We start from the raw sequence: 27,073 nt of genomic DNA on the forward strand, positions 1-27,073 counted from the left end.
AGTGGATTGGGAAATACCCAATCGTTGGCCTATCGCTCGAGTACTCGTACTCGGATTGCCTTCTGCAAGACATAGGACATTCTCCGCATTGTCTGGGGTCCTCATCGTTCGCTCTCGATTCATGGTACCTCTCGTGAAACAACCAGTCTCATGTAACCTTCTGTGCACACGTGCGAAAATAGTATGATGAGGAGCACGCCTGTGCGGGAAATGTTCCTGGTACAGGCGCAGCACGGCGCGCCCGCTACAGTCCACAGCTCCATACGCGAGGTGCATGTCGACCAGTTCAACGTTTGAATACTCGTCCATTCTACTGCCTCGGGAACTGGTTCGCAAATGCTGACTTCCAGCGGGATCGCTGTCCACGCGACCTCCTGTTCAACGTCCTCTACCGCATGACGAAGGCATTTTGGACCCTGCAATGCTATGTGATTCCGATTCGTCTTTGTGCCCCCTACACCTCCTGCAAGTTTGTCACACTGGTTGTAAATCACCCTGTATATACACATAGTTAGACACTATGTATATATAATATATATACATAGTGTCTAACTATGTAGTTGTTCATAAAGACTACTATAGAACAATTAGCAATGTTTTTGCATTCCATGTTGAATCTCATCATCAGGCTGAAGTACTAGGATATTAATAAGACCAAATTACATAATGTAATTTGGTCTTATTAATATCCTACATAATGTAATTATTGAGTATGCATATTGAGTATGCACAGACTGAAACGAGATCCAAAGATGAGATAAACATTGAACTGCAATTGCAGTTATTCCCTCCTCAAAGGATTGGGGAGAGGATACTCACTCTGTACAAATCTCAAATACACCTTGCCAATGGAATACTGTTCCCACATCTGGGGTGGTGACCCCCAAATTTCTCGACTACATTCAAAAGAGGGCAGCCAGGTTAATTAATGACCCATCTCTTACAAAGTCTCTCCACTATCTCATAGACATTCAGTTTCTGCTGCAAGCCTTTTCTATTAGACACTTCCAAGCGCACTGTTCTTCTGAATTGCCAATTGTAATTCCCTGACCCTCTTCCAAACCAGCCTGAACATGTGACACAACAAGTCAGCATCCATTCACAGAACTTTTCCACTTTCATTTATCCTTCCTTCTTATGCTCTCTGGAACAACCTTCCTTCACATGTATTTCTGAAAATTACAACCTACAGAAATTCAAGTTTAATATCAAAAAAGTATCTCCTGTATTCTCAGCCTTCAACCCATATACAGTACTAAGCATTATAAGTTCTAATACCTTTCTTTCTTTGAGTCTTCCTTAAAAAAAAAAAAAAACTTTGGTATGTAATTGTTATATTGGAAATGTAGGGCATAATAAAACTTTTGTTATTATTTCCTGGGGGTGGGTAAATCAATCCTTAGCTCAGCTTTACTTAGCTGGGTTTCAGAATAAATCAACCTTACTCTTTATCTGGTTTATGTTAAAATAACTATTTTTAGAATATATGTTGGAATTACTGAGAATGGCTAATATAATTGACCATTATAAGAGCTTTTATTAAGGATAACAATCATTGTATAACATTATTGTCCTTTGAAGTTCATTAATGAATTCTTCCATTGCCCTTGAAATGTCTTAACCACTTTTAATGCTGGTATTTATTATTAAATTAACTTGGTGTTGGATTCAATTCTTATCAGTATGATTATTTAATATACTTTGTATTTCTGCTGTACTATCCTCAATGGAATTGAAGTTGTTGTCTGACCACAAATTTAGAGCCAAATTCTCGTGCTGATATGTGTTGTTGGGAGAGGTGTTTGTCTTATAAATTTACTACTGACATAGCAATATTATTACCACCTCTATACCTCCTAGTGAGGCCATTCTGTTTGATGTCATGTGACATTTGCCTGCGATGTCACATTTCAAAGCCTCGATACAAATATGGTAATAAGTTACTTAATAAATCCATCTAAAACTGGCATTTTACATTAAAGTTGATGAATCTGTGGATAATTATGTTATGTTTATTATTTAATATGCGAGGATATTTACATGACATGATGTTTAAGTGTACAAATACAGGGGATTTATTCGGAATCAAGCATACACATGCATGTATAAATATAGTACAAGCACATCAGAAATACATAGCTTTAGAGCATACATATTCATTAAGAAACACCAAGAAATTCATATTTGTTGTTATTTGGTTTTTTTAGGAGCATTAGCAACTAAGGCCATATTGCTCCGGGGATATGCGGTGGTAATTTCCTGACCTTTCCGCATTCTCTGTATTTGGTGGTCACAGGCTCGAACCCCAGTCTAATCAAGAAGCGTGTGCTATGCACTGCTGCTCCTGGCTATGGAGGCACCAAAAATAGGTTTATATCAAATTTTTAGTCAAAGTGGGATCTTATTATAAGTTTACAAGATAATATCTTATATTTTATTTATTGATATTCAGTGCCATAAAGCAATTTAAAAATACTAACTCTATATTTAAAACTGATACACAAGCATAACAGAATAAAAGAAGCAAATTATTAATTTCAGGTAGCATTCCTTCACATGAACACTGTATGCCTAATTTTTTTTATAGTTATTAATATGTAAAGAATTTAAAACCATGTACCATTCTCCTGGAAGAATTTATCGACGGTATCTACCATCCACATCTCCTTTTCCTGGGCATATGGTCCACCCATTCCATGTTGAATAGCAAGCTATAACGGAGAAATCAGTAGGTTTAATAAATTCTGTTACTGAAAACATATCAATGCAAATATTTTTAAAAAATCAGTTATTCAAAAGCTTGTTAAAAATGCAAACATAAAAAAAAATGGGTGTAAAGCAAAAATAATTTAAAATATTCACAAGCATTCAGAACGCTATTCAGAAGAGTTCAAGCTGCATACCTATGTGACTAATCCTTTGTAACAACAGTATTAGTGTTTTTTTTTTTCAATTGTTATTTGTTTGGAAACTGGATAATTTGAAACCTATGACAAAGAACCTCATTATTTTTCAAAAATTAGTTTTACTAAAACCAATTCATCACTTTTTTTGGACCTTGTATCAGAGTAGAAAGCGCATTCTCCTCCAATGCCTTTTTCAGTGTTCCAAGAAAATAACCACTTGGATCCAAGTCAGGAGAGTGTGTTAACAGTTTCAAACAAAATCCTGTAAACAACCATATGCTAAATAACTTTTGAGAACATTTGTTATACGTTGTATGCTTCAGAGAGTTATAGGCATATCATAGTATAAAGCAGCATTGGCAGGTGTGCCCTTATTCATGCAACTCTTCAAAATAGCTCCATTTCTGTTCCAAAATAAGGTTAACATTGCCTTTCCTGTAGATGGCATGGCTCAGAATTTCTTTGACTTTGGGGAGCTGGAATTATGCCCCTCTTTGCTGGTTTGCTTAATTTCAAGTTGAAAGTAACCAACCCCTATCATTAAGGGGTGAGTCATGGGTTTGTCTAGGAAATGTGATGAATGAATCTGCTGCTTATGCTGAGTTTCTCACTCAAATCACTGGCTTCAGCACATTTCTTAAATTGATCAATTTGTCACCTCACATATTAATCTAACACAAACAGTTTTACTGACATATGAATACCAGGCATGCTAATTAAACAAATATTTCAGCCTTAAAGGATTGAAGCAAAAGCTGCGGCAAAGTTTAATTTAAAAAATAATCTTAGTGAAGTAACATTTTCATTTTGAATCACCTTTCTATTTATTTATATATATTTCATAATCTCAGGGAATCTTTATTGACTCAAAGTCATGCTATCTTCCATGTGCTATCAAAACAGAATTCTTAATTCTTTCAGTTAACTCATTTTAATGTTATTAGAAAATAACATTTTGCAATTAACATTAGGCAAATAACTGAACCTCAGATTCTCAGAATAATTATTTTCTACACCTAAATCTAAATCCCTTATGTGTTTTTCCATGTTTTTCTCAGCAAAGTGCATGGTATCAACAAACAAACAGTGGCATAATTAAAACTTCTGAGATTAGTTTTGCCTTGCATTACTCATTCAATCAAGAATTAAATAATCTCAATCTACCGAGATCATCTAGCACTCATTATACATCCCACGTGATTGGTATTTCCTGGAGTGCAGCACACTTAAAGCCTAAACCTGTCTTTCCTAGCTTAAACCTAGTAAAAATAACAAAGTCTGCATCAATGAACCATAATACTATCAAAGTCATCATTATTTTGCCAAGTGGATGATTGAAAATGTTGTGTAGGATCCAGAATGGTTATTTAACATCCTGTGGATGGATGAAGTTCACCTTCAGCTTGATGGATCTGCGATAGGCACAAACTGTCAAACTTGGGCTAGAGAAAACCCTCATAAACATTAAGTAATTGCTCAGCCCATTAGTTACAATATTTTGTTTTATTTATTAATTAAAGTGGTCCCAGCCAACCTATGGCAACCCCACTGTCAGTTATACATAATTTAGCAGTACGCTAAAGGTCACAGTATGATGTGGATTAAAGGTACACTGGTACCTTTTTTTTTTTGGAACCATTAACAAATTAAAGGCATTTTGAGACAATCACAATTAACAGCACATGATGTCTGCTCACTGCAGACCAAATTTATCCTACAGATCAATGAACATGGTTTCCATGGAAGCTTAATTTTTATGCAAGATGCAGTATAATCATTGATCAGTATGGTACTATGTTCCATTAAATAATATAATGACAATAATGTGTAGCAATGTTTGCAGAGACCATAAAAGCATAAGCTTTTATTTAAATTTAATCCTAATGTAAACAACTGGAGGTGGCTCTTACCTTAGCTGAATGAACCATGTAGTGTGACACTCACATTGGAATTAAGTGGTTAAGCTGAACTTAACTATACAGGGTGTTTCAGTTAAACGTTTCAGAACTTCTAAGAGGGGTAGGGTACATCCTGACAACTCGAAATCATATAGCAATGTGGGGTCGGAAATGCTTTCCTGAAGCGGTGTTGTACACAGAAGCACCATAAAGAAAAGAGACCGTAAGTGAGAAATCGTTTTAATAATACATGAAAAGAAGCAAAAGGTACATGGATTAAAGTAAGTGTTCGAAGTTTCTTCCACGGGCTACAATGCACGCCTCACATCTCCGACGCATGGACATCCGAACATTCTGGAATACTCCAGGCGAATTTCGAATTTCTTCGGCAGCTACTGCGATTCTTGCAACCAGCTCCTCAGCATTGTCAACAGGGGTGTCATAAACTAGCGATTTCATATGACCCCAGAAATAAAAATCAAGACATGATAGGTCGGGTGACCGAGCAGGCCAACGCACGGGACCACCACGTCCGATCCACTGTTGACCAAATGTGACATCCAGGTAGTTACGAACATCTCCGCTATAATGGGCAGGGGCTCCATCGTGTTGGAACCACATTGTCTGTTGCGTCGATGCAGAAATCTGTTCATCTCTCAAAAGTTGTGGCAATACTTGCTGCAGAAAGATCAAGTAGATAGGTCCGGTTAGACGACACGGTAACAGGTAAGGTCCGATGAGGTGATCTCCCATAATACCGGCCCATACATTGACCGAAAATCGAATCTGTGCTGCACGACGTCGTATTGCATGCGGGTTCTCGACCGCCCAGATATGGTCGTTATGCGTGTTGAAAATTCCTTCCCTTGTGAAGGATGCCTCATCGGAAAACAACACTTCAGCAGGAAAAAGGGGATTTGTAGCACATTTTCCAAGGTACCACTGTGCGAAAGCAATACGAGGTGCATAATCCTCCGGTTGCTGTGTCTGGACACGCTGCACGTGAAACGGATGCATGTCTTGTTCTCGGAGAATCCTCCAGACGCTGCAATGGGAAACCCCGACTGCGTTTGCTAGACTTCGTGTACTCGTTCTTGGATTCCCCTGTACATGCTGCAGCACATTCTGTTCGACGGCTGGAGTCCGTGCTGTTCTTACCCTGTCCCTGTCAGCTCTTTCAAATGAACCTCTCTCAGCTAACCTCTGGTGCAGCCTTGCAAAGAAATTATGACTGGGAATACGCCTCGTCGGATATCGTTCCGCGTACAAACGCTGTGCGGCTGGCCCACTACAATTTGCAGCCCCGTACGCCAAATGCATATCGGCTAACTCTGCGTTCGTGTAATCATCCATCCTACTAACTTGGCGTTCTTGTTCAAGAAATTCGAAATCCGCCTGGAGTATTCCAGAATGTTCGGATGTCCATGCGTCGGAGATGTGAGGCGTGCATTGTAGCCCGTGGAAGAAACTTCGAACACTTACTTTAATCCATGTACCTTTTGCTTCTTTTCATGTATTATTAAAACGATTTCTCACTTACGGTCTCTTTTCTTTATGGTGCTTCTGTGTACAACACCGCTTCAGGAAAGCATTTCCGACCCCACATTGCTATATGATTTCGAGTTGTCAGGATGTACCCTACCCCTCTTAGAAGTTCTGAAACGTTTAACTGAAACACCCTGTATATATTTTAGTTATATCTAATTATCTTCCAACAGTATAGTATTAGTAATGGCAAATGACACAAGGCAACAAGCTTATGCAGCAACAGCCAAAAAAAAAAAACTCCATTTGTCTGCCCATCCCTTCTAATAATCTATTTAATGCTTTAAATTTATTCAAACTATCCACTTCAACAACACCAGATGGAAGTTTCTTGCAACAATCAATTACTCTCTGGTTGAAAGCAAATTTCCTAAAGTCATCCTTTTTCATTTTATGTTCTTTTGTGTGTAGTGTTGTCGGAGAAAGCGTATTGCTCAATAATTATACCTATTATCGTTCAACAGTATAGATTAGTAATGGCAAATGACAAGGTAGCAAGCTTATACAGCATCAGCAAAAAAAAAAAAAAAAAAAAAAATTGTCTGCACCCATCCCTTTTAATAATCTGTTTAATGATTTAAATTTATTCAAACTATCCACTTCCACAACACCAGATGGAAGTTTCTTCCAACAATCAATCAATTACTCTCTGGCTGAGAGCAAATTTTCTGAACCCATCCTTTTTCATTTTATGTTTCTTTGTGTGTGTGTTGTCTGAGAAAGAGAATGGATGCCATGAGCATTTAGCCTACTCAATCCATTTAAAGCCTTAAATACTCCAACGGAGTCTCCTGGCAGGTGTCTAACTCATACCCAATATCCAAGTGATGCAATTTGCAGAACTGAAGTCTTTTATGGCAAGGGTATCCTTTTGTGTCCTTGACTAAAATAGATGACCTCTGCACCTATTCCAAGAGATCCATTCTTCAAATGAGGCTTCTAAAGCTACATGCACTACTCAGAATGCAGCCCTCATACCAGTGGTTCCCAAACTACTGAGATCTACGGACCCTTTCAAAAGTCAAAAGTCTGTGGGTCCCTATCCAAGTGATCAGGAGTGTGAGTGCAGTAGCACATGCCTTTTGAGTGGACCAGGGTTCAAGCCCGTGACTGTTAAATGCGATTAATGTTTGTATTGATGATTTATTGTAAACTCCACTGAGCTGGTGTTCGTGCTGGAGTATAAACTTTTTTTTTTTTTTATTCTTATATGTATGAACACTGGGTTTCCTGAAAAGAAAATTCACAGTTTTATGTTTAAAACAACTCAACTTTTTTCTTATTTTTATATAAATATATAATAATAACTTTATTTATTATCATTCTGCTATACATAGAACAAATAATTTGACCAGTTCCAGAGGGTCCGTTTGGCAGACTCCAGCTTGGGAAATGCTGCTATATACAATGGGATAAACACCTTGTCCCTGCTATCAAAATTCAGTGACAGAACCCCCACGAGCTATTCTAGTCTACACTGTCAGAGAACTATGTTGGAATGTAATTACTCCAAGGTCTCCTTTGTCTTTCACCATCCTGAGTGTAGTACTGCCCAAATGGTATGTTATTCTGGGATTACTGCTACCCATATGCAGTACCTTACATTTATCATGTTACAAATTTCAATTGCCACTTTTACCCATCTGCCTAAGGAGGAGGAAGGAATCCTTTTATCTGGCACCATATCTGTAATTCATGACTAGGGAGGGGTTGCTACTATAGTCAGAATAATTGGTAGCATCGATTACACATACAGAAGTATGAATATCTTATGCACTGCATGATTCAAATTGCAAAAAAAAACCATCAGATTCACAAACCTTACTGTTACTGGTAGTCATGGATGTCTACAAATTACACAAAATACAAGTTTTTTTTGTTTTTTTTAAGTAAAAAGCATGGGTTTATATTTCAACAAAAACACAGAAATAAATAATTTAAGCATTGCATGCATTTCTGCATTCATTCTGTCTTGGGGATGCTTTAGTCCATTCAGTGACAGAGGAGGAAGGAATCCTTTTCCACAAAGGGCTACACTAATACCAACATTGGAGGAAACACTATTACCCCCATTTTGATATAAACTGCAAATATCGTTCTATACAAATATCACAACAAAAAGCTGAATCTGCTCTTTTTTTCTCTCTTATGAAAACTCCAAACATGAAAGTTATTAGAACCCATAGTGCTTCAACTCTCAAGCATGAGTTGAAGGTCAGGAAGACAGAAGAAGATATATTCTATACTTATTGATATTAGACTTGTATTTCTTGAAAATTGTAATCTGCAGAAATTCATGTGGAAAAAGGTTGTTCCAAAACAGCTGAAGTTGGAGGGATAAATGAGAAGAAATGTTAGTTCTGTGAGTCTGAAGCTGGATTTGGATGAAAGAGGGGGAATAGAAGCCAATTCAGAAGAATGGCCCATGGAAATATCTACAGAAACAGAACATCTATGAGACAGAGGGTGGAGAAACTTTGTGAGAGATGATTTATTAATTAACCTGACTGCCCTCTTCTTCTCAATGGAGTTGAGAAGTCTCAACTCCATTCAAAAGAGGAGCAGTTTCGGGGACACTGACCTAGATGTGGAAATAATATTCCACAGTAGAGCAGATTTTAGATTTATACAGAGTGAGTAATGCTGAGAGCAAAAGAGAACATTCAGTTTTTTGATTCTTTAAATAGGCCTCTGGGGTTGGGAAAATTCTGACTCTGAACTGCAATGCAACACACCAACTGTCTATAACTGACACTTTATTAAAATAATATTATTTTAATAAAGTTTCATAATATTAATAATATTATTATAATAAATTTATGCTAACATTACGTTAATGTGCTTCCCCATACGATCTTAGGAAGGTGGAGATTAAACGGGTCACAGCAGATCGCCAAAAACGCAGGTACCCCCAGAAGATTATGGATAAATATATTCAGGATGTTTGTTATGTTATTTGGTTTTTAGGAGCATTAGCAACTAAGGCCATATTGCTCCGGGATATACGATGGTCATTCCATGACCTTTCTGCATTCTCCATATTTGGTGGTGACGGGCTCGAACCCCGGTCTAATCAAGAAGTGTGTGCTACGCACTGCTGCTCCTTCCCACCTGGCTACGGAGGCGCCATATATTCAGGAAGCAGAACACGGACGAAGAGAGGCATTCTCACTCGTTGCCACCGCACACATTTCCTACTATCCAGACTTAACAGAGTGGATCTCCTGAATATTACTTACCTGTCAGACATCTTGCTGTGTGCAGCTGTCAGGGCAAAGATTGCACACAACTGTGTCAAAGGTAAAAGATTCCGTACCTATGGAGGGTACAAGTGGGGTCACATAGGAGATCAAATTCCTGGACTGTGGGGAGTGCTATGTTGGTGCGACAAAATGAAGGTTCAAAGATTGTTTGTTATTTGGTTTTTAGGAGCATTAGCAACTAAGGCCATATTGCTCCGGGAATATGCGGTGGTCATTCCCTGACCTTTCCGCATCCTCCGTATTTGGTGGTGACGGGCTCGAACCCCAGTCTAATCAAGAAGCATGTGCTATGCACTGCTGCTGCTCCTTCCCACCTGGCTATGGAGGCACCATCAAAGATTGTATGGGGAAGCATATTAATGCAATAGACCACAGGAAATCTGCTGTGGTTGAACATTTCTGGGAGAAGAACCACCAAATTTCTCCACGCGATGCTATCATAGTTGATCATTTGCACGGATATTGGAATCACAAATGGCTCGAGAGCTTGTGATTCGCTCTTCAGAACATAATACCATCAATAGAAACAGGGGAGTCCGTATTCATCCCTCTTTGAAACCATAATTCTTGGGCAGGATGAACAGTTCCGCATGGCACGCTCCCGAGCCATTTCCGGCTTTCTATGCATGAGGAGGATAATGCCCATGCTCCTACAATAACACATGCTGCAAGCTGTGATCCTGCAGTTATTTAAGGATGTACCATGACAGCTAAGTCTTACTGTTGATAAAGGAGGCAGTTACTTATGAAAGCTACGGCTGTGTTTTTATCGCTTTTAATTCCGTATAGTGTAATTTCATATTTTATTTTTATCTATCATTTTATCGCTTTTAATTGTACAATCAGCATATTTTATTTGTATATTTTTATCTTTTCTTTGTAAAAAATTGGACCTGGTCTTATATTATTATTATTATTTTAATAAAGTTTCAGTTATAGAAGGATGGCGTGTTGCATTGCAGTTATTATGAGCCACCTTTTTAGATGTGGAGGATGCAATATTTGCAATGTGCTTATGCCAAGAGAGAATAAAAATCAGCGTAATCCCTAATATAGGGATTAATAAAAGGGATTAAATTAGGGATTTCTAGACAAAGATCACCACATAGATATGTGGTGATCTTTGTCTAGAAATCTGAGTTTGATCAAAGATAAAAATAGGAGCAGTAGAAAAATAATCCTTTTTGTGAGATATAAGGACTATGTTTTAGAAGAACTGAAATGAACTAAGTTACCTTTGCCCCAATGGAGAATTATCTGCAGATCGGCATTTAAGGAAATGGTGGTGGTATTTGAGAAGTTGAAGCTGTTTGTGCAGGGCAAGGTTTCTTGAACTGGAAAGTAGAAAGCAATGTGCTATTACCAGCAAATCTATGGACAGGATTTCCACTCAGTGGGAAGAGGTCATTAATACACAAGAGTAAAAAACAGCTGAAGCTTGGGGGAATGCCAGAATTAGTGGAGAAGTCAGAAGACAGAGCCATCTATCATCACTCGCAGAGAGTAATCAGAAAACAAGCTGGATATCTAAATGCAAAAAAAAAAAAAAAAAAACCCAACAACAACAGTTGGCAATCTGTAAGATAGAAGATTGTTAAAAAGACCTTCAATTGACAAACACAATCCAAAGCCTTAGAAATGTCAGAAACTGCTTGAGTTTCAGCAAACTTTTACACTGAATTTGTCCATAGATGGGTAACATAAGCCAATATATCACCAGTGGATCGACACTGGCGGAATCCTATTGGCGATTATTGATCAGATGGATGGTTTTGAGATAGTTTAGGAGTTGGCAGTTAATAGGTTTCTCCATTACTTTTGGAAAGAGTGGGGGTAAGTGCAATGGAACGATAACTGGATGGGAGGGAATGCAAAGCAAAAAGACAAAGAAAAATAAATCTTTAACTTACCTGAAAACGCTACCATTGTTTATAAATTTCTAAACATTATGACATGTCTGTCTAAAATTCAGAGGCACCACTGCAACAGTGTATTGAAACAGACTAGTTTCTCAACAGATGATGAGTGGCCTCTATTATCAAGCTTACCCCAACCTGTGAATAACAAGCACTAAGTGAGCAACTTTAGGGATTTAAGATGCACTCAATTTTTATTAAGTTTACTTTAACCCCCTCTTTTGAACTGGAAGTTTTTTCTGTGTCCCACCTGGCATAAGTTTGGTTAGAGGCCATTCATCATCAAATGGGGAGGGGGGGGGGCAATAAGTCTCAAAAAACAGCTGTGGCACAGTGCTCACCCTGAGTTTTCAGACATAATGAATTCACCTTTTTGGTAAAGCTATTTGTATAAAATTTTAGAAATTTAAGTCGGCTATTGAATAACGGCATTTTCTCACTCAATGTGAGCATAAACCCAAGGCTTCATCAGTCACACGTTGGCCACTATTACTAGAAGGCCCACAGTATTCCCAAGACAGAAAGTGAATACAGATATGTAAAATCTTAAACTGATTTTTTTTCCTTTGTTAATCAGTAAGTGCAAATAGAAGTGCTGTATGGAAATGCAAATAAAAAGAAATTTTTAACTTACCTAAAAACTCCACCATTGTTTATAAATCTCTAAACATAATGACATGACTTAAACACCACACATACATAAAAGGCACTTATTTTTTTTATTTATTTTTAGTTTTCATATAACTCCCAAAAGGTGGATTTACATGGATGTGCCAAAAATAATAATATATGCAGATTTGATATATAGGTTGAATGGCATCAGGATGCAGAAAGATAATAAATGAAGATACTTTACTGTATTAGATGATTTATTTCCACACATTTCAACTTTACTTAGGGGAGAGATCCTAACAAAGAGCAACTGGTTACTGTCCAAATAATGCTAAATTAACATCTTTGAAATTCAGGCCATGTGACATGGGAAGTGAAGGCTAAAGGTCAGCTGTAAGTCTGGCCTGAAGAAACATAGTCAGGATCTATGAGCCACCTGCCAAAAACTAGCCACCATGTGTTTGCTTGGAGGGGAGAAATGAAATGGCAAATAAATAAAAAAAAATAATAAAAAAATAAGTCTTCTGAAACAGCTAGGTGAAAATACTTGTTTGCCTTCCATGATTGACATTAAATTCATATAATGCCAACTTCCCAAAGCGGCTAATATTAAACTCATGGTATAACAGATGGCCCACTAACAAACTCTGCGGTGGAAATTAAGCTTTTATCTATATGGTAAATTAATTATAAATGGTAATTTAATTATTACCAGTTTATTGAAGCAACACAAATAAAAAAAAAAAAAAAAAAAAAAACAGCACATGATAAATTACCAGTCACTCCATAAGTTATGAACACCACACTTACAACTATCCCAAATGCAAACAAAGCTCCTTAAACCAGGTGCAAAAAATTTCTAATAAACCAATGTGACTAATAAAGGTTACAGAAGTAGACCAATTATTTAAACTGGAGAAATTTATTTATTAAAATAAATAAATTTCACCCACTGCTTTGAACATTCATTCTAATATTTTTTCCTCCTGAAAATCAACCTTGGGGCACGGGGGGGGGGGGGGGGTTCTCTTAGACCCTATGCCTGATACAGGGTTAAGATAAACGGCATGATATTTTTACAAGCAATTTCATTTTCAATGGTGCATTGGTAGCTCAGACCATAATACACTTTAATGGATGAACAACCTTCGAATATGAATATTTATTTATTAGTTGGAAGGATTATTTATTTTTCCTCTAATCTAGCAGTTTCCAACCTTTTTTGACTCACAAACCCCTTTCATCAACATAATATTTTTATTATAAAATATTTACAGTACTATGTTTTTATAAGCAATATTGCGTAATAATAATGTTAGTTTGTTATTTGGTTTTTAGGAGCATTAGCAACTAAGGCCATATTGCTCCGGGGATATGCGGTGGTCATTCCCTGACCTTTCCGCATCCTCCGTATTTAGTGGTGACGGGCTCGAACCCCGGTCTAATCAAGAAGAGTGTGCTATGCACTGCTGCTCCTTCCCACCTGGCTACGGAGGCGCCTGCGTAATAATAAAAAAATTATTATTAAGTACTTATACATAACAATGGTCTTTCAGAATGAAAAAAAAAAAAAATTATGGAAAACATGTTTATTTAACACGATATACTGTAAGATAGTACACATTATAAGGAATTGTGGTAATGTGGTTTCTTTCGCTGGCAATTCTTTACATTTTTAATTTTATTTTACGTTATCTTTGTTTATTATTAGTTATAATTTTTTATAACCCTTTTACCACAGCTGAACAGCGCAATGAATATCGGCACACCACCCACTTACAGCCCAATCCTTCCCACTAACATACTGTCTGTCGCACATGCTTTCTATGTAAGGGCATGTGACCCAAACCACAACTAAATAAATTTTGGACCGAATTGCATAAATTAATATTAAACTATTCTGTAGTTTACAAAAATATAACTATGTAAATCTAAGGAGATGCCATTACAGAATTTTTAGTGAGAATCCTCTGGAACACTTTTGCAAACAATCATTTGGGTTGGTTGGTTGGTTTTGATTTTATTGGCGCATTAGCTACTGAGGCTATAATGCGCCAAGACCAAGTCATATATAAAAAATTTTAAACTTTCAGTGAACAATCATTTGGGAACCGCTGCACTAATCAAATACAAACGAATAAATGCGCCGACAGTTTTAGCATCCATAATAAGAGTCCACCATACTGTACCTTTGCCGAAGTCCTGCCAATCCATCATAAGGTACAGAAATTCTAATAAAGAACTAGCAGTTTGACATCACAGCTACTAAACTGAACAGTAGAATACTAGTTGCCAGGCTGTATTTCTTAGCTGCCATCAAAAGTAGTTGATGACTACTGCCAAGCAAGCTCCTTCAGAATAACTTTGTTGGCTTCAGAGATGGTCTGAAAAGTGGAAATTGTTTTAATGTTGCATAGTGTAAGGTTTTGCACTTGGGTAATAACAACTCCAAAATAACTGATATATTATGAGTTGAGTTAAAACCAGTAGAAGAGAGATTTGGAGAATTATGATCCAAGCAAGCATGAAGTTCTCAATGCAGTGTAGATAGGCAACAAGGAGGGACCCATGGTGTCCTAACGATGATTTATTAGTACTGTATTAGTAATGGCCATATGGTACAAGGAAGCCTAAGGCTTATGCTGCACCAACGAAAAAAAAAAAAAAAAGTAAAATAATAATAACAAAATTAAATAAAACAAATACTTAATAAATAATAAAAGAAAAGGAAAAAGACAACCTATGCTGCTGACCACTAAATTTCTACAAACTGTCAGCCTCAACTATGCATGTAGGTAACTTATTCCAGTAATTTATAGCTCATTGGCTAAAATAAAACTTCTTGCAATCCAGTCTAAACATTTCCCCCTGTAACTTGAATTTATGGCCCTTAGTTCTAGAATCATTTATAACCATGAAAAGTTTGTCCTCATTCATTTTACTTTTGCCTCCTAGAGCCTTAAACATCTCAATCAAGTCTCCTCTAAGGGATCTAGTTTCCAAGCTGTGCAACCATATTTGAACTCTTTCCTCATATCTCAAAAGGCAAATTATCTGTCTTTGGACCCTTTCAAGAAGCTGTCTTTTTTTAGGTGCAGTCTCCACATTTGAAACAGTATTCCAAGTGTGGTCTAACAACAGCCTTATACAGTGGGATTATGATGTCCTTATCTCTACTAGCAAATGTTCGATAAATCATCGATAGGACACCGTGGGCCTTCCTTGCAACCTGTCTACAATGCTCGGAGAACTTCATGTCTGACTGTATAGTAACTCCAAAGTTCCTTTCTTCCGCTAATGATTTTAGTTCAACTCCACCAAGCATACAAGTTATTTTGGGGTTACTGTCCCCAAGGTGTAAGACCTTGCACTTTGCTGCCAATTTTCTGACCATCCCTGAAGTTTATCTAGGTCACACTGCTTGGCAGTGATCATTAACCACTCTACCAATCTTTTACATCATCTGCAAATTTATGACGCCCTCTATCCCTTCATCGATGTCATTTAAGAAAATCAAAAACAATAGTGGTCCCAATACTGGTCCTTGAGGAACCCCACTTCTTAAATTAACCCAATCTGATGAATAACCATTTATCACAACTCTCTGCCTCCTGCCCTGAAGCCATCCTGCTATCCATCTAAGAATTTTCCCCGTGATTCCAACAAGTTCCAGCTTATATAGTAACCATTTATGTGGGACTGAGTAAAATGCTTTGCTGAAATCTAAATAAACTATGTCGAAATTATTATTCCCTAAAACCAGGTCACAAGTGACCCTGTCAAAATAGCTAACCACATCTGTTAAACACGATTTTCCCTTTACAAGACCATGCTGCATATCCTTCAGAATGCCATTTCTATCTAAATGATCCTGAATTCCACCCTTGATCATTGCCTCCATGATTTTCCCTACTACTCAAGTTATTGAAAATTTGCATATATAAGGTCAAAATCCCACTGCATAAGACAATGGTGAGACCACACCTTAAAAAAAAAAAAATGAGCTTTTTGGAAAGGTTCAAAGATGGGTGACGTGTTTGGTGGAATCAGCAAAACTGTCCATATATGGACTACAGCATTTGGCAATTATGTAGCTTAAGAGGCTTCTGATTGAAGTATAAAAGGCTTAGAGAGGGAAGAGTAGAATTAATAAGGGTGAAATTTCATTGTTATAAATTAATTAATATAAATATTTATATAAATATAAATTAATTGGTGCAGCAAAAGTCTAGGGCTTCCTTGTATCATGTGACAAATACTATTTATTGTCCAATTATTATGAAGTTTATGAATCCTGATGTTCAGTTTCTTGGAAAATGTTTAGTATGCTGCTTTTTTTCTGAACAATATCTTGAATGATCAACAACAGGTCTTTGGTAATTCCCATTTAATAATTTCCCTCATCAGCTGGTTTTTTCAGGAACTCCCCTTCACAAAGTTTTCATAATAATAACTTTAATATTACATGCCATTTGGAAAATTTATGAGGCATTATTACAAATGCAAAATAGAACATATGAAAAAATTTGTAGAAAACAGTAGGCAATTGATGTGATATTAAAGAACAATTAGTAGCACCCACTAAAGAATTACATCACAACAGAATGCAGACAAAAACCAAAATAATATTAGTAAGCAAATAATCCAAGGAAGCAAGTCTGTACAACATCAGCCAAAAAAAACTACCCAATCTATATATGTCCCTTCTAACAATCTGTCTAAACCTTCCTCAAATTTATTCAAACCTTTCACTTCCAAAACACTAGATGGAAGTTTGTTCTCACAAACAATTACTCTGTAGCTGAAAGCAAATTTTTGCACATCTAACCTACAAACATCCTTTTTCAATTTATGTCCCCTCACGAGTACCAAGGCCTTGGTAGTTGAGTGGTCAAGAGTGGAAGTCCAACAGCACACACTGAGTAGAAAGGGGGTTCAAGCCCCTAACTGCTAAATATGGTCAATCTGCCAACCAGCACTGGACTAGTGCGGCAGATTATGGTCCATTTCCCTCAACACTCGTTGAGGAGGCTTCCATCCTGAAGTGGATGGAAGCCTCCTCAAACTCCTGCAATTTACCTTTTTTTTTATTACCATGAGTATCATCTGAGAAAAAGTAAGAACGCCATAGGAATTTAGTTTACACAATCCATTTAAAGTCTTAAACTTTGCAGGTTCTTTCTCACAGGCTGCTTATCAATATGCATGTCATTTATTGTGGATTACTATATGGTTTTATATAGTATTTGGTCTATAAGATGTGGAATTTTAAGAATATTCAACTAGATCCTCATGCAGATGTGAAGTTAGAGAAAAAACATATTTGGAGCATCTTGGTTGACAGATGGCAGGATGTAGGGGATAATACTGAAGGGTAGAGTTACTTATGACATATTTCTTACGGTTGCTGATACGATTTTTTTTTTTTTTAACAATTGCATTATTAGGGGTTTCTTGTACAGAATCACATCACTGCAAGAAATGAATCAGAATCCTTGTGACACATTGTATGATTGCTAGCACTATAACAATCTCAATCATGATTTCATATGTGAATCAGAGGATGTTATGTTATGTTATTTGGTTTTTAGGAGCATTAGCAACTAAGGCCATATTGCTCCGGGGATATGCGGTGGTCATTCCCTGACCTGTCTGCATCCTCCGTATTTGGTGGTCACGGGCTCGAACCCCGGTCTAATCAAGAAGCGTGTGCTACACACTGCTGCTCCTGCTCACCTGGCTACGGAGGCACTGAATCAGAGGATAAAGTGGAGTGCTTCTTAGAATGTACTGACCCAAATTTGGTTTCTGATAAGCTGGAGTTCAAAACTTTTTTGCAAGTTTGCTGTGGAAGTTTTTAAAAGGGAAAGTGCACTTTTGATATTGTGGCATACAACAATATCATTTAAGCTAAAACTATGATTTTTCACTATTACAAATGAATAGGGAATTGTGAAGATGAATAAGTGGCACTCCTGTTCACTTATCTGGGTGGGTATCCACTTCCAGTTTGGTAATTACCTGTTATTAGTGGATCAGTAATCTTTCTTTGATGTGGTTATGTTATGACTCCTCCTTTGTGGCAATCTTTCTACAAAAGTCCAACACTCTTGTAGAAAGATTGTCACAAAGGAGCAGTGTTGGACTCCTGAACTCTTATTATGGCTTAATGTAAACTTTTCTGAACTTCTATCATGACTTGAGGTGGACTTTCATGGAACTTTATTACGAGCTAAAATGGACTTCTTTTGCTTATTGTTTTAAAAGTTTGAGGAAGATTACGTATGTTCAGTTTAAATCACAAAGAACCAGTTTTTCAATCTGAGTGTGTGCCTGTGAACAAAATTGGTTTGGTTATGATCTTAGATATTTTGCATTTTTAAAAAGATCATCCGATTTGAACTTTCCATGAACTTTTACTAGAAGCCAATGTGACTTCACGAACATTTATAGGACCTCATGTACTTTCCTGACTGTGATCCTTCCCCCACCGTACAACCTTACTTATCTTAGCTGTGGTCTTCTGTGGACCACTGGGCTAAGAGGAAAATCATACAACATGAAAAATGAAGCATGCCATTACACTACGATACACTTTCACCATTATGCATATTGGCTTCTAACATATTATTTCTGCATACTTAAGCAGGTTTCTCTGATGGGCTGGAGCCACCTACATATTAAAAATGTCCTTTCTGTACACATTGTACTCAACATATTCAAATTTCAGAGTCCATACGTTTGAGTGGCACTATGTTTCTGGAATCTCTACAATATCCACATTTGATGACTTAACCAATATTTCAATTTCATTAAATTTATTTACTATACTCCTAGCATCACTACACAAGCAAGTATATCACCTATTTTTGCTCTTAGTAACTCTAACACAGTCCATATTCAAGATAATACATAATTTACCCACTAATTAGTACACGATATAAAAAATTTAAGAACACATTTTGATTCATCATGGAAGAGTGTATAGAATCACCAATATTTTTTTAAGAAAACCAAAAATATGTTTAACAATTTAGAGTTCACTGTGGGGGCCCACCCCACAGGAAAGTTTGAAAAACACAGAAATCACCAATATGTTTTAAGGAAATCAAAAATTGTGTTGAACATTTGTGTTCAGTGTTCACTGAGGACCACCTTAGGAAGAGTAGTTAAAAATATATGGAAATAAATCCACATTTAATGGAAGTATCTTCATTTATTAATAATAAGCAAGCCTGTTAACCCAGTAGCAGGCAAGCTGTTGCACTGAGACCACCGTTCTCCTCAAATTTAAACATTACGCAACTTAAAATCATGTCAGTGTGAATTTTAATGTGCCCAATAGCTTTATTTTTAACCTGCATCACTGTTACAAAATATTTTTCAACTGTAAAAGTATAGCAGTAAAAATCCATGTTGATGTGTAGAGCTTTGGTTTTAGCTCCAATTTCTTTCGCTCCACATAGGAAGCAAGGTAATTTGGAAATATTTTTTTACAGTTAATAAAATGGCAATTTCTAAAGATATTTGTTCTTATTACTGAATATAGTGACAGAATAATGACTATAATTTTTTAAGTATTTTAAACTATTTCGTACTGTTTTTTTTTTTTTTTTTTACTGAAAACAATGTTTTATGCAATGCAACAGCACACCTTTTATGTTTTAATGCATGCTCACTAGAGGGTTAATAAGCATAGTTTGCACTGATGCACACAATGAAGTAAGAAAACATGTCTGCATTAAGAAAATGATTGCGAAACATGAATTCATGCATATATGATGGAAGTAAATCCTTACTAGTACCAAACTGCCTTTTCAATTTGGTTCTGGCAAGCATCCACATACTTTCCACATTTTGTGTTTGGTCTTGTTTATTATCCAAATGACTAACACCTGTTTTGTGAATTACAATGGAATGCTGATATATGCCATTTTGGATCTGATCAATATTGGCACATGCTGCCCATTCATCAGAAATTATATGACTTCCTGGAAGGATATGCTTCAGTATAACTGCTTCCAGAGTAGCTGCTTGGCGATCTGGAACTTCCACCAGAAAACACTTTCCTGACACACATTCAATTCCTCCAAAGACCCAATGGCCTTCTTGCCATTCTCCCCTGTGGTATTTTCGGTAGAAATACTTGCTCTGAATGATTTTTACAGTAATTGGTTCCCCACTGTCATCCATTCCACCAATCTCTCCAGAATTTCTTTCCAAATACTTTTCACATTCTTCCCTACAAAAACTGCACCACTCAACTACAGTTGCTTTTCGCAGGAAACCAGCTTCACGTTGAATCTGATCTTGAGGCATATTGTGTGCCCAACAATAAATTATTATAATTAACTGCTGCAGTGACAAGTGACTTTTTGCAAAGAAAGAATCATGACGAATACTTCGCTTAAAGTTACATTTTTTGCAACTCCACCTCTTTCCATCCACTCCATGTGCATAATTAATTAAAGAACACAGTTGCTTGCAAGTCGGACATGTCATGCAATTCCTAATTAAACTTCTGCGTGCCAACCATCTCAGAACTGATCCTAAATTTTCTATTTCCGGACACAAAGTAACAAAACTCCACTTTTCTTCCAGAATTGCTGTAACCGGTAATACTTCCGTATCCGGCACAATTCTATTCTCTGCTCGTGTTCTTCCCATTACGAAGATTAGTAATATAATATTCTATACTATATCCAACACTAATAATATGACATGCCATTACAGAAGCTATTGTTCAAAACACCGCTAATAAAGCCTAGTGACAGCAGAAATTTGAGATTCGTTTCGTATGCCGTTTTTATTCTTATCAACTAAGATACAACTGATGTGCGGTGCTAAATTCTAAAGATTTTTTTTTTACTGACTGTTTCATGTAGATACTTCTCTTTGATTACGTAATAACCAAAAAATAACATAATTATGATCCTTTCGTATGTGTTTGATGCCATTAGCAGCAACAGAAGACCGGAATGTTATGACCGATGAAATGTTGGTACAATGAGGACGCTAAAATATATTATCACTTCATTTAATTACCAACATTACATATCCTATTAATGCTAACATAATCTACTCTTTTCAATCTAAAGATTCCGATGCATCAGGATATAATCAAAAGTTTTAAAGCAAAAACACACGTACCTGTAAAGCTGTCCAATTTCCTAAAATAGCGTGAACTGCCATGCGGAACACACTTTCGTCTGCCATATTGGCTTATTACATCTCTCACCAGTCAGAAACTAAAATATTGACTGTACTTTAAAAAGAATATAAAATAACAAGATTATATTAAAAGTTTAAGAAATCAAGATAAAATAAAAAAATATATGTCAAAAATACTGTACACTAGACTTTAGTGACCACAAATGTTTCGACCCCTTATCACCAAATGGCGCCACATGTGTTATTTTTGTTTAGTTGCAGCATATGGAATAACAATTTGGCCCACACAAATCGACGAATACACATAAATAATTTTGTGAAATGGTAAAAAATAAAAAAAATGATGATTTGGATTTTTTAAAGAAAGGGAAAAACACGTATTACATTTTTTTTATTGATAATTTTCTAAATTAATCAATTATACAATTGAAAATTCTTCGATTATGTTTCAAAAAGTTACGACACAAGAATACACACAACATTCGAACTGTGCAGCATTATTATTATTATTATTATTATTAATAATAATAGCCATATGGTGCAAGGAAGCCTGAGGCTTATGGTGCACCAGGAAAAAAAAAGTTCCCGAGTTACCCTGAGTGAGTGAGAGAGAGAGAGAGAGAGAGAGAGAGAGAGAGAGAGTCAAAAGTAGAAGGGAATCACCAAGAAAGAGAAGAATGATGATATCCAGCTCAGGACCCTGGGTGTGCCAAGCCCATACTCACCAGATGTGAGCCCCCGGGGTTATACCAAATTACAAATGTGATTACAAATTACATTACATTACATTTGATTATCACCCCTTCCAATGTGATAATTACAGGAAATAAAAGGGGTGATGAAATCATTTATTCCACTTTTCACCCAATTTCCTTATTCTTCCCCCTCCCCCAACAACTACCTCTCATAGTGACTATTGGTATTTAGATTTACGACTGCTTGGCTATGGTTTCTTTGAGTTATGAGAACGAAGCAGTTGAAAATTATCTTTGCAAGATTCGATGTCGGTGTGCTGCCCTGAGTGAATACTGGCTCTTATTTGTTAATTTGATTTATTTCATTTTGTGGTTTCATTGTTTTTACTTCAAAACTACCCCAGGGGCTCACATCTGGTAAGTATGGGCTTGGCACACCCAGGGTTCTGAGCTGGATATCGTCATTCTTCTCTTTCTTGGTGATTCCTTTCTGCTTCTCTCTCTCTCTCTCTCTCTCTCTCTCTCTCTCTCTCTCTCTCTCTCTCTCTCTCTCTCTCTCTCTCTCTCTCTTTCTGGATAACTTCGATTTCTTTTTTTTTTTTGGGAATAATAATAATAATAATGATGGACCCGGGTTCGAATCCCGCCTTGGTGGAAGCGAGCGCGGCTCTATTACGCTGGGAGACCGATATAATAAAATAATATTAAATGATGATAAAAAAAACATCGCGAAAGTTACCCCATTGGACTTACCTTCCCCAAGGTCGGAGTGACTGATGAGGTAGATAGTGGTGCCATTTGGTGACACTTGCGACAACTAAAAATAAATTAAATAACCCACTCGACATAATCCGAAGCTAAACAAGTCCACCTCCATAGATGGATGATGTCGCAGAGAAATATTATTCATACTGCATCGAGTGTGGCTCAGGATAAAATCACTCGCGTTCAGGCTTTAGGCAGAAGGGTCGGTTCGAAAAGTTGGAGACAGTCTCCAGAGCAAGACAGTGGTGCAAGTGGCGCTGTCTCCTGTAAGGTTACCACAAGAGAAGGGCAAGACCATCCAGCCCCACCAACTGGAAGTTCCTCCTGCGCAACTGCGCTAGTGACCACCCAGGAAATAAGAAAACGCCAACTCATGAAGTGGAGCATTGAAATGAATATGTACATCATGTGAGCATACTATGAAATAACCAGGCTAGAGACCGATATGACAATGTACATGTGGCGACTACATACCAAGTGGCTGGAACGATACCAGGATATTCATGTCACTGAACAGCGATTAGCAGACCAAAAAGGACCATCGTCACGAAGACCCTAATAACCCCTGCCATCTTGGAAAAAATCATGCAGTATGTCAGCGATCAACTACAAAGCACAAAGAATATGGCCAATATGGAACCAGAGGAGGAACAGCAAGAAGAAATACAACCCAGAGTAACTGAAGTGGAAAGAGACGAAGTCATGATATCCAGAATAGAAGGCGAGTGGAAGAAGGTCCTAACAGAATTCGAAGGAATGGACCCCACAAGAACCCATGTGATACGTAAGCAGAGGCCGAATTAAATCCTGTGGAGAGTAACAGATCAACTCAATAGGCAAACAATGCCACATTACCTTGACAACAATGGTGCAACGCTGGAGGCTATCCACACAGTCGTATACTGTGCTGCCTTAGCAGCTACCAGGATTAATGGAAAAGAAACAAGAGACCAGCAGCAGAAGAACCAAAAACAGAAGGAACCACCAGCTTGGGAAAGAAGAATTCAGCAGAAGAAAGAAGAACTAAGAGTCAAGATATGTCAGTTGACACAGTACCAACAGGGTAATAGAAGGAAGAAAATTTATCGGAAAGGTGAAGAGCATCCTCAAGAGAGACAGCGTCCACAGCAAACATAAGACCAGAAATCAGAGAATAGGAGAATACTTAGACACAATGAAACAGATCCTCCTCCCACTCAGAAAGAGACTACACCTATACAAAGAGAGCTCCCCGAAAAAAATAAACAACCGAATCTTCGATGAGAACCAAAGAGCCTTCTACAGGAAACTGGGTGAAGATGAGAAAGCAGGAAACGGACCACCTGAGAAGAAGACGATGGAGGAGTTCTGGGGAAATATCTGGAGCTGTGAATTAAGACGTAACAGCAGAGCACCCTGGATAGAAGTAGAATGGAAGAAAACCAAAGACATACAAGAGATGACAGAGTAGGAGATTCGGGAAGAAGAAGTAAAACAGTCGATCAGGAACACCCACAACTGGCGAACCCCAGGAATTGATTACATCCACAACTACTGGCACAAGCTCACCTGCACACAAAAGCACCTATCAGAGCAGTTCACTCGAATAATAAGGAATCCGGAGACAATCCCGAAGTTTCTCACTGAAGGAGTCACATATCTGAAGTCTAAAGATAAGATACAAGGAACCCGGCGAAATACAGGCCAATCACCTGCCTCCCAACGATGTACAAGATCCTGATCAGTTGCATAACCAATAAGATATCAGACCATTTAGAGAGTCAGAACACAATGTTCGAACAGCAGAAAGGATGCAAGTGGAGGAGCAAAGGATGCAAGTGGAGGAGCAAAGGATGCAAGGAGCAATTAACCATAGATGCCGCGGTTATGGAGTAAGCCTACAAGAAGCATGCTCCATAACAGCAGCCTGGTAAACAAGATGCAGGGTATTTCAGAACCTGCTGGGAGTCATTGCGCTACAAGTAAACACAAGGGTTGTGTTAGGGTAGCTAAGAATAGGAACAGGTGCATGTATACTTGCATGTACACCAATGCTAGGAGTTTGGTAAATAAATATGATGAATTTGAGATATTGCTCAGAACTTCAAAGGCAGATATTGATGGGATATCAGAGACGTGTTGTCACACAGTTATAAGGAATGCAGAACTAGAATTTGAGCAGTACAATGTGTACAGAAAGGATAGATAGGAAGGAAGAGGGATTATGCTATTAGTTAAGAAACTCATAAAATCCAAGGAAGTGATGCTAGTCCACATTGCTGGACAGTGCAGTGTCGAGTCAGCTTGGAGTGACATAAGCATTGGGAGATCAAAATTGAGAGTAGGTTTGTGCTATAATCCTAATGACTCTGATGAGTAAAACAAGAAACTGTACAGGAAAATAATAAAGTGGGCCAGTAAATCAGAGAGTCTTATAATGGGGGATTTTAATTTCCCAGATATTGACTGGAATTTGTGGGTTGGTCACTGACACACTAGCAAGGCTTTCCTGGAATTATTGTATGATTGTTTTCTACATTAGCATGTTCGGGAGGCAAATAGAGGGAGTAATACTCTTGATCTGATTATCAGTAGTGATTCTTCATGCATTAAGAATCTGCAGATAAAGGAACCAAGGTAGCAATGATCACAATGTGCTGAAGTGGGATTTACTCAAAGAGGTAACTACCATCAGGGGTAAAGGGAAAAGTTTTTGCTTTCGTAAGGGCGACTACGGTGGTCTGAGACAGTATTTAAATTCTATACATTGGGACGAACTGATGATGTTAACAACAGCAAATTCAAAATGGGAAGTATTCAAAGAATTTATCTTGGAAGCTACTAGGCTTTACATACTAACTCCGAAACAGTGTTCAAGGTTTAAGCCTAAATGGATGTCAGATGAACTAATGAGACATTAGCATTAGCATTAGCATTAGTAGAGGCATTTGATGCAAGAAAGCAAGCTTATGCAGCATCAGCCAAAAAAAAAAAAAAAAAAAAAAAAAAGTAACATAAATAAATAAAAATAACCACTTCCACTTCACCCCTCTGTTCGTTCGAAATACCTGTCCAGCTGAGCCTTAAACTTATTTAGGCTATCAACTTCCACGACAAGGGATGGAAGTCTGTTCCACCCACCAACCACCCGCTGGCTAAAGGCAAATTTCCGCACATCTATCCTACATCTGTCTTTCCTCAATTTGAATTTATGCCCTCTCAGGTGATTTTTCTGAGCTAGAGGAAGAATCCCATCAGCATTGAGCATGCTCAAACCATTCAAGGCTTTGTACACCTCTATCAGATCACCCCGCTGGTGCCTAGTTTCCAGACACTGTAATTTGCAAAACTTAAGCCTTTCTTCGTAAGAGAACCCCTTTGTCCCATTCACCAATCTAGTTGCCCTTCTCTGTACTCGTTCCAGCAGCTCTACATCCTTCCTGAAATGAGGCCTCCAGGCCTGTATACAGTACTCTAGGTGTGGCCTGACCATTGCCTTATACAAGGGAATAATCACCTCCTTATACCTGCTAGAAAAATTCCTATATATCATTGACAATACACCATGAGCTACTCTTGCAGCTCGTCTGCACTGCTCAGAGAACTTCATATCTGCCTGCACCACCACCCCCAGGTCCCTTTCATTCTCTACCACTGTCAGTGTAGTACCACAGAGTTGATACGTTGCTCTGGGGTTGCTGTTTCCCATATGTAGTACTTTACATTTGTCAATCTTAAACTTCATTTGCCACCTCGAAGCCCATCTGCTCAACCTTTCCAAATCCTGTTGCAGCAGCATAGTGTCAGTAGTGTCCTTGACAACCCTGCCAACCTTCGTATCGTCTGCAAACTTGGACATTAAGCCTGATATACCATCATCAATATCATTTATAAATACAGAAAACAATAAAGGCCCCAATACTGAACCCTGAGGGACTCCACTAATAACATTAGTCCACGATGAGCAGTGTCCATTGATTACCACTCTCTGTCTTCTCCCCCTCAACCACCCCTTTATCCATAGCAGCAACTTGCCTCCAATGCCACACTGCTCCAATTTGTGCAGCAGTCTTCCATGTGCAACAGTATCAAAAGCCTTTCTAAGATCCAAGTATATAATATCAAAGTTATTCCCTGCGTCCAGTTCTTTTGTGACTGCATCATAGTATCCAATCAAATTGGTGAGGCAAGACTTCCCCTTAACAAAACCATGCTGTGTCCTAGCTATAACTGAAGTCTTGTCTAGATGATCCTGCAGTGCTTCTTTCACCAGTGCCTCCATTAATTTTCCGGGAACAGAAGTTAAACTCACAGGTCTATAAT

The 27,073-nt window shown here is 37.7% G+C and overlaps 1 protein-coding gene across 1 annotated transcript in view; it reads right to left on the reverse strand.

Annotated features, from left to right (window-relative positions):
* Positions 1 to 21,543, reverse strand: part of LOC150088814 (pre-rRNA-processing protein TSR2 homolog) — a 35,506-nt gene extending 13,963 nt beyond the window's left edge. The window contains exons 1-3 of the mRNA XM_090370912.1: positions 21,494 to 21,543; positions 21,291 to 21,388; positions 2,621 to 2,711 (exon numbers count right to left, since the gene is read on the reverse strand). Of these exons, the coding sequence (XP_090227038.1) occupies positions 2,621 to 2,711; positions 21,291 to 21,356 (157 nt within the window). The 5' untranslated portion in view covers positions 21,357 to 21,388; positions 21,494 to 21,543. The remainder of the gene's footprint in view (positions 1 to 2,620; positions 2,712 to 21,290; positions 21,389 to 21,493) is intronic.
* Between the last annotated feature and the right edge of the window lie 5,530 nt (positions 21,544 to 27,073).

This window comes from Mastigoproctus giganteus, chromosome 3 (genome assembly GCF_048544385.1).
Source record: "Mastigoproctus giganteus isolate SK-2022 chromosome 3, ASM4854438v1, whole genome shotgun sequence".
Classification (NCBI taxonomy): domain Eukaryota; kingdom Metazoa; phylum Arthropoda; class Arachnida; order Uropygi; family Thelyphonidae; genus Mastigoproctus; species Mastigoproctus giganteus.